General features: G+C 35.1%; 1 protein-coding gene across 1 annotated transcript in view; it reads right to left on the bottom strand.

Annotated features, from left to right (window-relative positions):
* The window catches only part of ERCC6 (ERCC excision repair 6, chromatin remodeling factor), a 43,457-nt gene that overhangs the window by 12,471 nt on the left and 13,185 nt on the right, over window positions 1-17,801 (bottom strand). Inside the window, exons 5-10 of the mRNA XM_033066148.1 lie at window positions 16,802-16,927; window positions 12,932-13,090; window positions 8,952-9,087; window positions 2,332-2,502; window positions 1,700-1,876; window positions 267-383 (exon numbers count right to left, since the gene is read on the bottom strand). Coding sequence (XP_032922039.1) covers window positions 267-383; window positions 1,700-1,876; window positions 2,332-2,502; window positions 8,952-9,087; window positions 12,932-13,090; window positions 16,802-16,927 — 886 coding nt within the window. The remainder of the gene's footprint in view (window positions 1-266; window positions 384-1,699; window positions 1,877-2,331; window positions 2,503-8,951; window positions 9,088-12,931; window positions 13,091-16,801; window positions 16,928-17,801) is intronic.

The raw sequence follows: 17,801 nt of genomic DNA, 5'->3' as shown, positions 1-17,801 counted from the left end.
TAAGGGGACAGTATTAAGTAGCCCTAACTGTACTTCATCTATCCTTTACTTTTTAGATAAGTGAGCTCATACAGACCCTGCCAAGACAGCAGTAATTTAATACTCAGTAAAATGGTGAAAGTACATGAATCTTGAAAGCTCTGCACCTTATCCTTAGTTAAACCAGCATTTTATCTGCTACTAGCACAAATTACTTCCAAATTTTCAAGAAAGACTGAGTTTTGGGGAGGGAGAGGACTCAGACCTAGTAGTGAAAATAAGCAAACCTGTTCATTTTTATCTGGAAGTGAAAGGCTCATTTTTACATCAGCCTTCATTCTTCGCAGCAAGTAGGGGTTTATGGTGTCCCGTAACACACAGGCACATTTGTAAGCAGTTTTTACCTGAAAATAGGAAGAAAAGGCACAAGTTGCATTTTGATTCTTGATATTAATTTTAGCAACCAGTAAAATCAATAAATAAATAAAACATTAAAATTAGATGGCTTATTTTACATGGATCTATAGTCAGATGTTAAACACAACATGAGTTGCAGTAACATTCAAGTTAGCAACAATAAAACTGAATGAGTAAGGCTTCTTCAGATACCCTAGACTTCTTTTTAAAAGAGACCAAAAGTAAGATACTTAATTTAGAAATCAAAGAAAGAAGTGAGTGTAAATCTGTACAAAACCAAGATCTTCATGAAAAAGTGCTAATACATACACAGAAGATCAAAAAAAGAAGCCTGCAGCAATGGTGGTTACCAGACAATAAATGAAGATTAGTACTCACTTGAGACTTTAAAAAAAAAGAAAATCCCCACGATCACACAAACTAAAGGTCACTCTGGCCCTAAATGGAGTATATGGTTCTATAAGGGGTAAGGGATGTGTGAGAGAGGTATTAACTGTAATAATGGCTAAAAATACCTTCATTTGTCATAAAGCAAAGAAAACAATATAATAAATTATTGATATATAAAAACAACTGAAAGGCCAATGTAGTAAATTACTAATATTTATACAAGAGAAGTACTTAAACTTGAAAACTTCAGCAATGCATGCATGCAAAACATTACAAACAGTAGTTAAAAGGATACAAGTTTAATAGCATTTATATGAAACAGTCTACAGATTATGAGGCAATTTATTTACTATCTAGTTAAAAACAGAAAAATATTTAACCTGTCATCAATACTGAGAACCACAACTGCAAAGACTAATAGACACTTATTCAAAAAAATTTCCCAAGTAATTTTTTGCTTTCAAAATTACTTCATATACTTCAAGACTTCCAACACCTAATTTAACCTTTTAAAATAAAAACTGTTTTCAAACCGGGTTTAAGGATTCCTCTTACTGTTTAATTTGCTAAAGCTGGACAGCAAACAGGAAAGTTCTATTTAAATACACCAAAATGTGTGATCAATCACCTCCCACTCCAATTTGTTTATCACATATCAAAGAATATTTTCTTAATGACTTAAACTTTAGGGCTTTTGACAGGAAAACCACGTAAATAAGCTGCACTCCTGTATAAATGGAATGGTCTCAGTTGAATGATTTTTTTACTCAGTCAGCACTAATACACACACAACTATTCTTTTGGTTAGTATCTAGAACAGATAGCATTAAGTATATTTACAAATCACACTAGAAACAATAGTAACAGTTGGAACGGTTTCCTTCAAGCAAAATGATATTTTGGATGCATTTACCTGGATAGGAGAGGCATTGCAATATCCTCCCATGGTTATTGGGACAGAAAACTGCTCCATAAACACAGGCAGTGTTCCCAATTTTCCTGGGAATATAAAGTCAAAGAGGGACCAGAGCTCCTTTAGGTTATTTTGCATAGGGGAGCCAGACAAGATGATTCGATGCGGTGTGCGGAACTATTAATAAAAACCACAAAACCAAAAGAAAGTTATTTTCATGGTTCCTGGTGTATCCTGCCTTCTGCCTCAGAGGATATTCAACTTCACCATCAATAAATTCTCATGTCAAAATATGTGGCCTCACACTCATGAAAAAAACAGATTTCTGCAGTTCACTGTTCATAAACTGCTGGTAGAAAATTCACACCAGCAATCTGACATTTGTCAGTACTGATAAATTACTATGCAATTTGAAATTTCTATTTTTTTTCCTCTACCATACACCATACTTGTGTAAATTTACCCATGTAAATTCATTAAAAATGTTAAATACTTAAGTTAAATAGTCAAATACAGACCACTGTGATTTATGTTTTTATTCTTTATTAATGACCAAACATATATTTTTATTATAGGCTATTAGATATTGGAACCTCCCTCCAGAGCACTTGAATTTATTTTTTATAAAGTACCTGCTTGCACGCAAGTGTGACTGCAGCATTTGGATTTCGGATTTTGTGACCTTCATCCAGAATGACATAATGCCAATCATAGGTGTGGATGTTGTCCTGCATCAGTCGAATGTATGAGTAAGATGTAATTAAAATCCCATGGCATGAAGCAATTTCATGAATTAGTTTCACCTAAAAACAAAAGGTGCATGTTGTCAGTGAGACAGAATCCTCAGACCTACACACACAGAGATTTGCTGTCCAAGGTACATATAAAAAGTATTATAAAAGCAGATCTATAATTTACTTTGCAAAGAAAATAAGTATATGTAAGATTTTGATTATATGATTCTTAGCTCATCTGTCAAAGAATTAAGCACTTGAATACTGTGTTATAGCAAAGCAGAATTTACCAAACGCCTGGTCAGAAGGAAACAGTGTTTTTCATTTTCAATTTTTTAAATGCAATTTCTGAAAAAACAAACATTGGATTTGATTACAGTAATGGGTATCTTCAAGTTCTCTGACATTCGCTTCACAGACCCAGCTTTGCGTGCTGCAAGCAAGATCATGAATGTTTGAGGAAACTTAAGTGAAATACTGAAAAACATATACAAAATTCTATTTGTTTAATCCTAAATTCTGTCTAATCTTTCTTGTTTATAGGATTAACAGAGTTGCTATCAGTCTTCAAATTTTGTGCTTCTCTTGTAAGCTTTAACCTTCCCCCCAGTTTTTACTAGCCTTTATAGCTGGAAGTTATGCAGCGCGGGAACAGTCTATATCACTTTTGACAGTGTCCAGGACTCATCTTTATTGCATTTATCCCCCATGTATAAATCTAAAAGACTTAAATGGCAGATGATGAGCAGGTAAAAACAAAGTACAATTGTCACCAAATTTGCTAAAGGAAAGACAAACCTTTTATTACTAGAAGTGCTTTTAATTAAAAAAAAAGAACTCATACAAAAAAATTAAAATACAAAAGGGAAAAACTCATGTCAAAAAATTAGATGGTGTCAATATTCGTGATCTTTTACTGTAAAATTACTTACACACACCCCAAGATTCAAAAACCTCTTTTGAGTCCAACTGTTCAAGAATATCTGCTTTCTGATTATCATCTCCTGATGAAACCACAACATATTATTTAATGTTGGTATCATGAGTCTCAAGAGAATATGCAATCTTTAGAATAATTTGTTTTATAGACAGAGTAGGATTTCTCGGCAGGTGTGGACATCCAAAGCTTAATTCTACCTGGTACATTACCCATAGTCTGCAACTTTTCTCGAGTCTCAGCAATGGTCTGTCATAGAATATTGTAGACATTTCTACCCAAACACTTAAGACAAATCATCTCGGGTGATTTAAAATTAAAAGCTTGTAAAATATGTAACCTCTCCTAATTTTTGCAATTAATAGGGTATGTCTGCAATTAGCCTGACTTACAGAATGCTACACTCTTGTCATTAAAAGATGTTTTGTGAAAGTGCTGCTGTTATTATGGAGGCTCAAGAGACCAATCCCTCCTAGAGGGCAAACAGTGGACTGGTAGAAAACAACAGCCATAAATCACGCTGTCAGGTAGCAGAGAGAACAGAAGTGAAACACAGGCACATGAAGGCCATTCATTGTAAACACACCAAGGCAGACTCCTAGTCAGGATTTACTGAACCTGTAATTAATTAAAGTTTCCTTCCAGCTAAATTTTTAATAAACAAGGATTTGTGCTGACAATGAAGAAATAGAACAACACAATTTTATCAACCCACACTACAACACTAAGTCTCATTTTACTGCATTGGGTACTTTTTCAAGGTTGCCTTCACTTCAGGTGCAGCTTTTGGAATAATTCTAAATATTTTCAAACATGGTAACAGATCTAATATTGGATACAAATCCACACCTCTTGAGGGTGTGGTGTTTCATAATTTAAGATATTTTACAATGTATTCTTTAGTCCACAGTTCTTGTTTTTTTACATTAAGGCAGGCCTAAATTTTAGTTTTTCTCTGGAAACACACTTCAATGAAATATTTCAAGTCATGCACTGTTACACTAAATTTAAAAAAAAGCGTGCTTGAGAGACACAAATCCTACTAATAGCAGATTATACAGCAGTTACCTAATTTCCAAATTCTGCACTCTACCCTTTAGCTGATGCTAATGAATAGAGGAACACATGAATAGATTACCTAATTATGAACTTGCATTTTTGTTCAGCACAGTACTTCAGGCCTTTACAATTCAGAGACAGTATTTTCTCCCAGCTTTGGGTGAGTAAACTGATGGTGTTGCCTTGTCTTCACTGGAGCACAAGATGTACAAAGAGGATGAATTTTGGCAAGCACCATTTCTTAAGGCTAAAAGGTTTACGATTTATTCTGAGGACATATCTCTAAGCAAATGTTTTTTCCCTGTTGGAATCTCAATGTACCTACAAATTTGTTTTTGAAGGTACAAAAACGGGATAATATTTTTTTCTGAAATCTTATGCATTATGTATTTAAAATAGTAATTTTCTTAGACATAAATGTGCATGTTAAGACTGAAGTTAAGGAAATAGACCAGTGATAACTACAAAATTCACTAAACTTTTGAGGCAAGGATGAAGTCAGTGATAGTATCTAGTCACTTATCCAACCATACATCATTTGTGAATCAAAAGTGCATTCTTCAGCAGGCTTATCACCATCTCATAACCAACCATTAGGCCTGAGGATCCATAAATTCAACATATAAAACCTCTTTATTATTTCCCTGCCCCAACAAAAAAACCTAAATGGCACCATGAAGAGGTTTCAAAAGAACACATTATAATGTTTAATAATGTAAAAGTTGCAATAAAAAGAGCTAAGGCACTTATTACATATTTAACAAGAATGCTACTTCTTGGAGCACAATACTAATTTTATCTGAGTTTGGTCCTTAACTCAGAAATAGAGCCTTTGGCTAAAATACAGGTTCCATATGCAATCATGCCAATAACTGTAACCTCTGAAATTCATTTTCTTTACATGTAGATTATGTACTCTACTGTGAGGCTAGAAGGTCTAAAATTATCCATGTGTAAAGTCATCTTCAAGTAGATGGTTTCAAAGTTGCAAGCATCATGAACCTCACAATTACTTTCTAAGGTTGCATTGTGTGTCCTGCATTTGACCAGAACAAGGAATGCAAAGTTACAGATTTACAAATGGTATGTGACACATCAGAAGGAATTGATAACCTCAGTGATACCTGCTCTAAAGATCAAGAAATTAAAAGTTCAGCCTTGAACTTGAAAAATACAGACTCCTTCCATAAATAATATGTTATAGAAGATAACCAAGATGTTGCCTCTTACATCCTATGATTTACAAATGCTCATGTGCCAACAGAAGTTTTAAAACAACCGGACAATTTCTGCACAAAAGGCATTTTTCCAACACTACTAAAGCTTTTTCTCCTTACCTTCTGTTCTATACCAGAAATAAAAAGCACTTGTGATACACCACATTAGATTTACTTCCTTTTCCTCTCTCATGCTTAGAAGTCTCAGAGCACTCGATGTTTACAGATCAGATTTGAGTGAAAAACACAGTAGGAGCTCAATAGCATAAGACAGCACCACAGTACATTTAGCCACAAATGCTGTATCTTGTTCAAACTGAAAGCTGACTTCACAGGGAAGACTATCACTTAAATCTGGTTCCACCTACTGCTCCAACTTAAGCATGTCTATCATCACAGAAGAGCTAAATAATCTTCTGTAATGGCAAACAATAATTAAAAAAAAGAGCAAGTTTTACATTTCATCTGAATGCCTTAAACAAGCTCAAAAGTCTTGGAAATCCCTTCAATTTGCTGCTGTGTTTTCCTTTCATAATCTAAAATACCAATCTGCTTTCCCTTACAGATAGCTGAAGGTGTTTATTCAGAGTCCAAGAAATTTACACTTCCCTCCTTTACTGTCAAAATTTTCTGCCATTGTTATTTGAGAAAAGGAATAATGTAGTCTCTCTTTTGAAGCTTTAACATATGCTAAAATCTACACAAATATGATAGCAGTGAGATGTCTCAATGACTGAGCTGAAACAGGCTGACAAGATTTGCAGCCAATCTGGTGCTCACAATTCAGATTGTTATTTCACACTTATTGTGAAAATCCTGCAACTGTTTGCAAAAAAAACCAAGAGATTGGTAAAAAGGTAAGAATCAGAGAGTCTTTCACTTACCACATTGCTCAAAGTGCATCTGTAACCCTAGAGAAGTGTCACTAACTGAACAGATGTGGGAAGTATTGCCTATAATCAATTTATGGTGAAACAATCAGAACAGATGTCTTTTCTACTCTTCACTGTCAAGTGAAATACTTCTGTGGGCAACTCTGAAGCACTGGGAGGCAGGCTCTTGCATCAGTGCTTATGCATCCCAGAAGGTACACCAGAAAATGCCTCTTCATAAAAGCATAGGATTTCACCAATTTTGAAAGATTTAGTATTTGCAAAGATTTCAGGATTCTTGACAATGTTATGGTAAAAATTACATACATCCATCTCACCTAAAACATCAACTAAAATTTTACCAAATGAAACTTCAGCTGTTGTCTGTTTCTGCTATGAAATACTGTCTTGCCTTATGGGACATCTGTCACTGCTTAACCCTTTTTCTCCAAAATTCTCATCCAATAGTTTTACAATTAATCTTTGTTCCTTAGAAATCACCCACCCCTCTTCCACAGACCTGTAGAGAACAAGCTGCAATACTGGGTTTTACCACAACCTGCTGGCCAAGCACTACAGGATAAGGTAGTCCTCAAAATCCATTAAAATCTTCACTGTCTGATGTTCAGTAAGTGTGGAGGACAATAATGGTTCAGAAAATTGTAACCTCTTCAGAGGCTGAAATAATCTTTCCAACTCCAAAGTTGATGAAGTTCAGTTCCCCAATTCTCTCCTGGAGCTGTCCAGCACAAAACTCTTCTCATTTACTTTGTGATAAACTGTGACACACAAATAGAACAGGTGAATCCTGGAACTGTCAGTTAATTCCAAACAGGCCTGTGCAAAGCTGAGACTACAGCTGAGAAGGGAGTTGGTTTTTGGCTAAGCAAAATTAATCTCAAACAACATATGCAGTCTAACCACTATTTATTTATTTATTTATTTAACTTACTTATTCTTTCATGCCTTATGCCAGAGCTTAAGGGAAGAATGGTCCCTGGATGAGTATTATAAAATTAAGATATGCAAAAGTGGTCTTCTGCAATGCCATAGATTATCAGCAGATGGAATTGTTCTAAGACCAGAACTAAAGTATTCATGGAAAGAATGTATATTGAAAAGAAATTCTAGGCAGGAGCAAATCACCTGTCCTGTATTTTATGTGACATATTTTCATGTATAAGTGTTACTTATGCTAATTTATTAGTTACAAACTTTTATTGCAGATACAAGGGGAAGCAGAATAGGAAACTTGGATTTTTTTTCCCTTACTTTAGCTTGTTCTTCTCTGATTAAGAGGCATCTAGGAATAAAATGTGCATGAAGTTAAGACCTTATCAGCAGTGACACGTGTTTAAAGCACTGTTGCAGCTCTTAGAAGATGAGGCATTAGGTTCAGTTCTGTAAATCTGCTTGGTAGTGCTTATATCTTTAATTTTAAATTGTTGAATATGCATTTGAAGGATGACAATGGGAAGGTGAAATCTTGAAAACCTTTCTGTTCCTGCAGATGGAAACATTTGAGTCAGTCTGTCAACTCCATTAATTAAGAAACAGCCCAAAATAAGCATCCATGATTTAATTTAGGAAGACATGCGACCATGTTATTGAGGTCAACAGACTTTTAGGGCTTGAAAACACACCAAGTTAATTGAACAACAGGAAGCTATTAGCACATTAGAATGTGATACTCCTTTTTTGCCATGTACAGTAACTGCATCAATTACTTCAGAATATGTTTAATCAAGTGCAATTAAGCACCATGTAATCCTAATGTTATTACAAGAAATTCAATAAATATTTAAAGAGAAATTTAAAAATGCTTTGCTGAATCCTGAAAATCCATTTAAAGATCTGAAATATAAGGCTAGGGGAAAATAAAAATCTAAGTATTCCTTGTTTTGTTCCTGCAAGGTACCAAAGTTAGAAACTTCACACAAGTCAGGCTTTCCAACAAATGAGACTAAGTGACACCAATTGACAGTAACCAACTGAAGAGAAATTGCCCATCCATGCAAAACACATTAAATATCAGATCAATGACATAGTGATGCAAAGAAATGCAAGAAGAGAATTCACAAGTGCTACAAGCATTTATCTGGTGTACAAGCAGTCTAGTCAAACTCCTAGCACAGCACAAGGAAAACTCAAGCAAGAAACCTGTTACTATGTTTAATTTGTTCAGACAAGTCTCTATCATAACTAATACACATGTATTCCATGTCATCCCCCTTTTAGTCCAGTTTACTACCAAATCTACACAAGACAATCAACTTTTTGTTCTTTTAATACATTCAGAGAAAGGGTACAAGCTCTTTGCTACACAGAAGCATTAAGTAACAGGGGATTTTTTTTCCGCTAGTGACCAAAAAAAAAACCAAAAAACAAAAAACAAAAATCCTCAGGAATTGCAACATGGATATCAATCATTACCTTACTCTTTGTATAAGAACCAGTTTCATGGAGCACAGCAACTCTAAATGGAGGCCACCAAGTGTGGAATTCTTTTACCCACTGATGCAACACAGTAGCTGGACAAACAATCACTGTTGGACCCAATCCTTGATACCTAAAATAGAGTATTCAAGGAAAAAAAACCTTAATGCGAATTAAATAATCTGTATTAAGTAGTTCATTAAAATATACACATATTAAAAAGACATATTTTATGGTTTAAGTGGAATATGACAGCTATGGAAATTAATTGACAATTTGTTATCCTGTAAGTCTGTTTTTTAAAGGAAGATGAAGAGGTACTGCTAAAAGAATCTACTCACTGAACAGTTAAATGGATGCATCTATCAAGCTAAACAGGATTAGAAAAGCTCCAAACAATAAGGCATAAGGGAACTTCCTCCTGTGATATTACAAATCAGGTTTTAGAGACTGCTGTTTCTATAAGCGAAAAGAAATCATTAACAAGCAATTATTTTATTACTTCTGTTATACAGAATGTGTAGCTAGAGTCTCACAAATGGACTTACACACAGGTGTTCTGCTTCATGTTGGCAATACACTGTACTCTCATCACCACAGTTTATTGGTAAGACAAGGACTCTAAAGTGGCAGACTATCATCTATGGAAGTTGAGATTTGAGCTTGGCTCAAACTGTCTCATAAGTTCCTTATTTGTAATTATATTACTGTTTCTGACAATTGCTAAAGAGGTCTGAAACAAAGTCTTTCTGTATATCAGACAGAGTTGCTTTTGGGTTAAGAAGGGAAAAATCCCTTGCACACCAGCCAAATAAAAAATACTACTGCCACAAATAAATACCAGCAATCCTGTAAGAAATATATTTAGTGGTTACTTGCAGTTATTTTTCAGCTATATTTGCTCTTTTAAAAATGGAACAAAATGACTTTGCAAACAAAGGCAGTAGCTTCAGTTATCATAAACTGATCTGTCTATGTACTATGCAAGTGATAATAAATAAACAATACAAAAGACCTCAGTATAGGTTCAGGATCACGCACTGATAGCAGTAAGGGATTTTTCAGACACCAGCAATACCCAGCTTTAAAAAAACACAACCTCTTAATGACTTCAGCAACTGCTGACATAAAGAAACAATATTTTTATTAGGACTTTATACATATGCATAACCTGGATGTTGCTTACTATGAACAAATACTATAACACAACCTTACATGTTCTAATTAAAAAACTCCCTGCAATCCAAAGGGAAGTAAGAACTTGAAGACATGAAAAATAGCTTCAACTATGCTATGAATCCAAATAATCACAGCTACCGCTCTTAAAAATACCTACAGTAAAAAAGCCAACTTCCCCAGAACATACTAGTTTCTCACTCTTCATGGGTAGTAACAAAATACATCTGTTTATTCCCCTGGTCTGTATGACATAAGCTCACATGTAAGGTTTATCCAGATTTTTTTCCACCCCTCAGTTTACACAAAGAGTTCACACCTCCTTGGATCAATTTTCAGAAACTCCACTCCCCCTCTGCTTGGTTGTGTGAAAACTCTTCTGTGTCTAGTCTGACTCTAACCACTTTTCACTAGTCAACATTTTATTATTCTCTTGAGAGCTTTTATTTATTTATATAAAAGAGTCATCTAGCTTCTTCCAGTCTGAGCTGTTTCACAAAACTAAACAAATCATATACTCCTGCTTGCTACACTTAGGAGTCATCCTTCATTCTCCTAATCACTGCAACACTGCAAGATTTGCTCTGCTGCCCATCCAATTTATATTTGCTTTCCTGGAACAAAGGTGACATTTAAAACATTCAAAACCAAAGTCTTACTAGTGCCTTGTACCAAGATAATAATACTGCCCTGTTCCTACACCAAGTATATTGTCATATTGTATTCTGTCCCTTTTTCATAGCTCTATTGTACTAATAGCTTATGGTCAATATCATGTATGGTCAATATATCCAAATCTCTTTCTTCTGCGGCTGCTTCTGGTTTGTAAAGCCCCAATTCACAAGTACCCTTTATTTGTTGCTATTTAATTGTTGGATGCAATTACAATTGCACTACTCCCAAGAAAAAGGAAACTGCATTCAAGCTACAATCTTTAAACGCTCAAAAAACATGGAAACATGGAAACACAGGAAAACATGTTTCATTATAACCAAATGCTGCTGAGGATTGGCAAACCATGTTTTCAAGCTGAAACAGTAAATAAACCCTAGTGAAAATAAAGAACAAGGTAGCAAGAGCAACACACTTTTTCTGGGGCAATAGATTTTTATTTACCTAAGCACCATGGAAATTAATCTCTGCCACTCAGAGCAGAGATTGGGCTGTTTGTGTTTATGTCTCAGTATCCTGAAGAGCACAGCAAATAACCAGTGTATAAACTTTCAGTCAGTTTCTCATCTGATGTCTGAAATAAATGAAGACAAGTGTGTAGTGAAAGGTTTTTGTTACACACAAGGTAAGGAGACCCAAGCTAGGCTGGGTCTGACAGTGCTGACAACACAACTTTGTCCCCTCTTAGTGCTGCCTTCACATGAGGTTGCCCAGGAAGTCTCCTGCCCGTCAGACTACACTCTTTCTACTGGTCACCAGCATTGCTGCCTTCTCAGCCCAGGGGAGGAAAACACTGGAATATGGAAGATGAAGTTGTTTAGACTGTCTGCCTTACAGCACACAAGCAAAATCACAGCAAGCTTCACCTATACATTACACCTTGCCTCCTCCCACGGGATTACTGTCATGATGGACTCAAGGACATGCACCAGTCAAAACTGATGAAACCCAACACAGCACCTTACATCCAGAAAGAACACTCCAACTGAGGTGGGCACGTCGATTTTGGCCTTTTCAAAGTTTTACTGTAGTTTTGCAATATTTAACATGTCAAGAGATGTCCCTGAAGGATTTCTATCAACTCAGTCTCCCAAGTGGGGTAGGGAATATGAAATAATTTGTACAGTAGCATTCTTAACCAGGTAGCCATATTAAAGTAAATCATCTGGCCTGAGAGAAGGACTTTAAGTCGGGTTTTTTTGGTTTTTTTTTTTATATTAAGCCTATAGTAAGGAAGTAACCAGAGAGAAAACAGGAATATTTTCTTTTTAAAGCATTATTTTACAATTAATATACAAGCTGAACAAAATAGAGCATACCTTTATATCAAGGTAATTATTTTTTCGTATAGTACTATGATAGTTGCTAAATTTCATGTTTATGAAACAGAAGTAAAAAAATCACAAGTACTATTCACGTGTGCATTGGTAAATCTGAGGACACAAACAAGTATCTTGCCCGTAATTCCACTTATGAAGTGGAAATTTTAAAGCATTGTTCAGTAAAAAAAACCCATAAAATATCTTATAAGAAATGGCCAGTCACACTAGCACATGTTTTGAAATGTAGCAACAACAAAAAACCAAAAGCAGATGGAAATTCCTCTGTATGTTACTGCTAATTTTTGGCACGGATAATTCCCTGCCCATCAGAAACTCTAACTTTCATTGCAAATCAGCTTGCTACTTCCTGTAAAACATTTACCTGGTGGCTTGCCAGAACAAATATTTTAATGTAAAATTTAATAAATGGAACTAAAGGTATTACATCTAATTTAAAATTCCATATTGTGTAAACTATTGATATTAATGTAATTGAGTTTGTAAACAATCCATTTGTGGAAGGTAACCTTAGACACTGTATTGACCCAAAATATCTAGCGTGGCTCATCTGCAAAATGAAGCATCAATGCCTGGAATTCATTAAAAGTGTTACATGTTTAATTTTTCCTGCCCTACAGCTCCATTGTCTCGTAAAATTTTTCCTTTGATGTCCCCCACTAAAAGAATTAAAGGAATATTGTAATTGAAATGTCATTAATAATTCACAGGACCCTCCTCCACCAGTAATACATCTGATGAAATATTAATTGAGCTCCACAGACTGACAGTCTGCAGAGAAGCACTTGCCTGTAATTTGAACCACGAGTCCTCATATTGCTGTAGCTCAGACCTGCCAAGAAGGCAATTATCTGAATGGTCTTGCCCAATCCCATCTCATCTCCCAGAATTCCTCCTGCCTGCTGGCAGTGCAATTCCCAAAGCCACCTAACACCTGTCTGCTGGTACCTAAAACAAGGAAAAAGAAGATGGCAAATGTTTGATAATACAGATCATAACAGAAAGTACTCATGAATTAATCATTTGGCAAGGTTCTCATACCAGTTACTGTAACATGCTGGATGTGTGTTTTACATGAGTGCTGTATTTACTAGGTCATACATTTTTGATGCACTCAGACATTACATGTGACTTTTGTTCTTTATGCAACACTAAAACATTTCTAATTAAACCGACAGTCATTGTAATTAGAGGGTATTTTATTTCATATATATTTTAAGTGCTAAAAGCAACTTGGAAAGTTACTCTTATGAAGCATTATCTTTGAATGAAAAGACAACATGCAAGGGTCAAGTAAATAATATTATTTGGAATATACTCCTTGAACTGAAGGAAAAGATTGACTTGTAAGGGGTACAGACTTCATACTCCACTACAAAAAATGATCACATCTGCCAAACCATGCTTTTTTAACATAAATTTATTTAATAACATTTAGTTTATTTCAATGAAGAAGAAGAACAAGGCTAAGCAATAGAAACTATTGCAGTGCATGGGATACAGTACAGCATCATGTGAGAACATCAGGGCAGTCACTGGAAATCGTACAAGTTACAATGTAAAATATATTCCACTTAAAAGAAGTGGACTAGAAAGCAAGATTTATGGCAGCAAGCTAAAAAGGTGAAGATGAGATGCTGGGCTGAGAATCACTTTAGGACATACCTTTTAATAACTATATGAAATAAGGAGACCAGTAGGAATAACATATCATGTATGGGGGTTAAATTGAAAACAAAATAAATAAATGAAAAACCATATATTTGAATCATATTATAAAAATTCAAATGTTTCAGCACCTCAGTGCATTGTAACATACAGGAAAGAAAGGTTACTGATAATCTTCTTGATGGTCTGCATTTCTGGAGCGCAGAACACAGCAAAGAACAAAACACTTTTTTAAAAATATGGATTGTTCATTTTAGGTGATTTCTTGTGTGCACTTCAAAATCTTTTTCCATCCTTGAACAAATAATATTTAGGACTACTGACAGCTAACGACACTAGTGTCTACAAAGTACTATTAAAAATCAATTTGTGATGAGCTTGGTATGGATTTAGAGAACGCTAAATGGAGACAAACAAATGGCTTGAGTAGTTAAAAAAAGATGATCAAAGAACACATCTAATGGTTCAGACATCACACTATTTGCTGGTGTCTCAAAAGCATTATGCCACGAAGCCCTTAAGAAACCCTTTTATTAGAAATTAATTCACCTTAAAATGCAGCAATCTATAAAACAACTATGAAATGGCTCGCAGGATTAGCTATAATTGGATTAAGATGCTATCATTACTACATTTTATGAAGACAAAACATCTTCTGACAAACATTAGAGAATTGAAGATAACCCTAATTCCAGTCAGAAGGTGCTCCCCCAGTTAAATGTTCAGCATGTCTCTTCAGAAGACAGCCATTCAATAGCTTCCTAATAGAAATTTGTATTATTTTTTAGGATTACATACAGAGCTTTAAAATTAGATGAATTTATAAGCATATTTCTCCCTCTCCCTCTTTCTCCTGAGAAAGTTTCAGAGCAGACAGTTAAGCTTGTGAAAAATTCTGCTCCATGGTTATATATAAATATGAAAGATGCAGGTGCTTTCTTTGTACAAGTACACAAACATGAAATACCTGTAACTATTCAAAAGTTAAAGGAATGCACCTTCCTCCACTGTTGTGATTACATGGAAAGATAATTCTTTCCAACTCTACACTTTTATTGCACCAATTTTTATGGTGTTTTTCTTTTGTTTGTTTGTTTTTTTAATCCAAAAATATTCTGGAAGTAAATAAAAGTCCCGCTGGCCTTCCAAAATAGTTATATTGTAATGTATTTCACATGAGCAGTCATGCTGTGATGCATCCTTCAAAATTCCCCACAGTAGATAACAAAGTTCAGCTGCATTGTTGCAGAGACAAAATTGTGTTTCAGATTTATCAGGGAAATCACACACTGGAAGCAAATAATGATGAAGGTTGTTTTCTTTTTCCTAGAGAGCATTCTCTCAGGTTTAGTGCAGATAGAGTAAGGTGATGTTTGCAGGTGTGCTCAGTTTTGCTCCACAGCAGCATCAATGTTCTTCCTGCTCAATGTTTAGCAAAGCAGACAAGTGTGCACAGAAGAAACAGACTCCACTTTAACAGGCTTACCAAAGAACACACCTGAGGGTCTCCTATTTCCAGCATGAGCCAACTTCTTTGGAATTTAACTATGCAGGAAGATTCCTTAAAGTACAGGCTATACATGCCCTTGGGCCAATATACTTCCATGTTTTGTATTAAACTTGCTCAGAACTCAACAGTTTAATGCCTATTGACTATGGGCTTTCCTACACTGGAGATCTCAGCATTTAAGTTACAAGTCAGACAAATCATTCAACTCAATTGATCTTTCTAACCACTTAAGAAGTTTTGCCAACTGACTCATGCTTGCAGGGATACCCTTCATTAGTGAGGCTTGCATCTTCAAGATTAATTTTTAGTGACTGCTCTATTTCATTTCCCTTCGGGTTGCTCAGACCACACATCCGTCCTCAAGACGAATACTTGTGCAGTACCTTCATAAACAACTGGAGACCACATATTGGCTCTGCATGGTCCCAGCAACCAAGCCATTAATTCAACCCCATTTCAGAGCTAGTGCTTTCCTTCTGAGGGCTACAGGACAACAGTAATAATTTCTTTGAGGTCAAGACTAAGTGGTTCTCTTGGAAGGGATACCACACACGCCCATTATAAACCAGGGCTTTCTACTACCGTAAGATTTCAAGAGAGTTTGCTTTTGAAAGACAAGATGTTTTTCCTGCTGTGTGAAATATTGCCAACAAAACTGAATTCAAGCCCATTATGTATGAAATTTAAGGGAGAGATTATGGATAAAATTAACTGGTCAGCTGCTAACTTGTAATTTTTACATTTTTTTTGAGATGAACGTGAAAGCACTATGGGCACCATGTTTTAAAAAACTGAAACAGAAACCAGTTATGTTGAAATCTGTAATTAAGCATTAAATAACTAAAGAATGAGTTGCTGAGTGTTTCCATCTACCAAAGGAATTAAGAATTCACTCTCTATATTTTAAAACTTCACCTGGCAAAATGTTCAAGATTATTTCATAACATGAATTACAGGTAGTTACTTTTAAAAAGTTTTCAGTAGTTACTTAAAAGAAAAATTTCTCCATATTTTTACTGGCAGAAAATTTCACTCTACTCAATCAGAGAAATGCCATACTTCTTGTTTTCTTTTATCACATCTTGCCAACATCTTATGTTTCAAAGTAAACTTATTCTTCCACTTCACACCTGAATTAGGAGCAAGCATATATCAATAAAAGAATGCATTTATAAAAATAGACAAGGAGAGCTTCATAGTTTAGCTAACACACATTTACAATATCCACATCAGCCACTTATCACCTGTATATTCATATAATTGCATTTTATGTTCACAGTAAGTTAATTTCATTGAAGTTGGATGCTGAAATCTTTTTTAAAGAAAGAATCCTACTGAAACAATTGAGGCAAAAGTTGAGACATCATTCACTGAAGTAAAATTTATAGCAAAGGGCATCTGGAACTCACCATGACTATTACTACTAATAATATTAACAGCATACAGTGGCATAATATTTAAATAAAGTACACAATACATACTTAAAGAGCTTTTTGAAGAGAAATCCTGGTACTTTGAAACCCTCTTCAAATTCTACATCACTTTCTTCAGAAAGTTCCTCAGCTGTTTGATGTTCTTTCTCCTTCAAGCGTTCTTTTTGCCACTTCCTGGAGGGACACAAGGAGTCAACATTCAATTATAGCATGGAAAAGATACCATATGAACATGACACTGAATTTCAATCAGGTAAAAAACCCAACAAAAATTATTTTCATGATTGAAAATACTAATCCTTTGGAGGAGAGAATTATGCAAGTAAATGTCCGAAATATCTGATAAATTAAGGTATATTATAAAAGGCACATGTTTTATAGCTAGTTACAATTTTCTATAGACAAAAATACTAATATAATAGAATCAACAGTTAAGAACACCAAAAACCTGACAACTTTAAACTCCTAAATCTACCTCCTCTTACCCCTCACCCTTGCCAAAATATTGATAAAGTTTAGGCATTCCAAAGCTATTTTACTAATTTAACCAAACACTTAAATTTAACTTCCTTCCTGTACAGAAATGTGAAGCAGTGTATAATCTTATTCAGAAGACTCAGTTGGAAGCATCACCATCTTCAGGGTGACATGCTCTAAATATGTAAAGCAGTTATTACGAAGAGAATGAGTTTTATGAGGCTTTGAAATTACAGTGTGATTTGTGGTTTGTAGTCTTATTTGGACTCCAGGCAGCTTAGAGAATTACCTTCCTGTCCCATCATTCCCCCACTGCTGAAAAGGTACCAAAGGATCTTCAACATTCCAACAAAATTATGAACTTGTGTTTCAGTGACCCAAACCCTTCTGCCTCTAATGGTACAGTATACTCTAGCTGGCTATGTACTACTCCACCAACAGCACTTCACTGACAATTTGGGTTTTTCTGGAACTCTTTCCTGAAGATGCCATTAACTGCAGGCACACTGAATGTGGTGGAAAAACTGACAAAATCCATACAAAACCTGGCAAGGTACACAACAGATTAAAA

Source organism: Catharus ustulatus, chromosome 8, assembly GCF_009819885.2.
Source record: "Catharus ustulatus isolate bCatUst1 chromosome 8, bCatUst1.pri.v2, whole genome shotgun sequence".
In the NCBI taxonomy this organism is placed as follows: Eukaryota; Metazoa; Chordata; class Aves; order Passeriformes; family Turdidae; genus Catharus; species Catharus ustulatus.
Note: the sequence above shows the minus strand (reverse complement) of the source record. Positions and strands in the feature narration are given on the sequence as shown.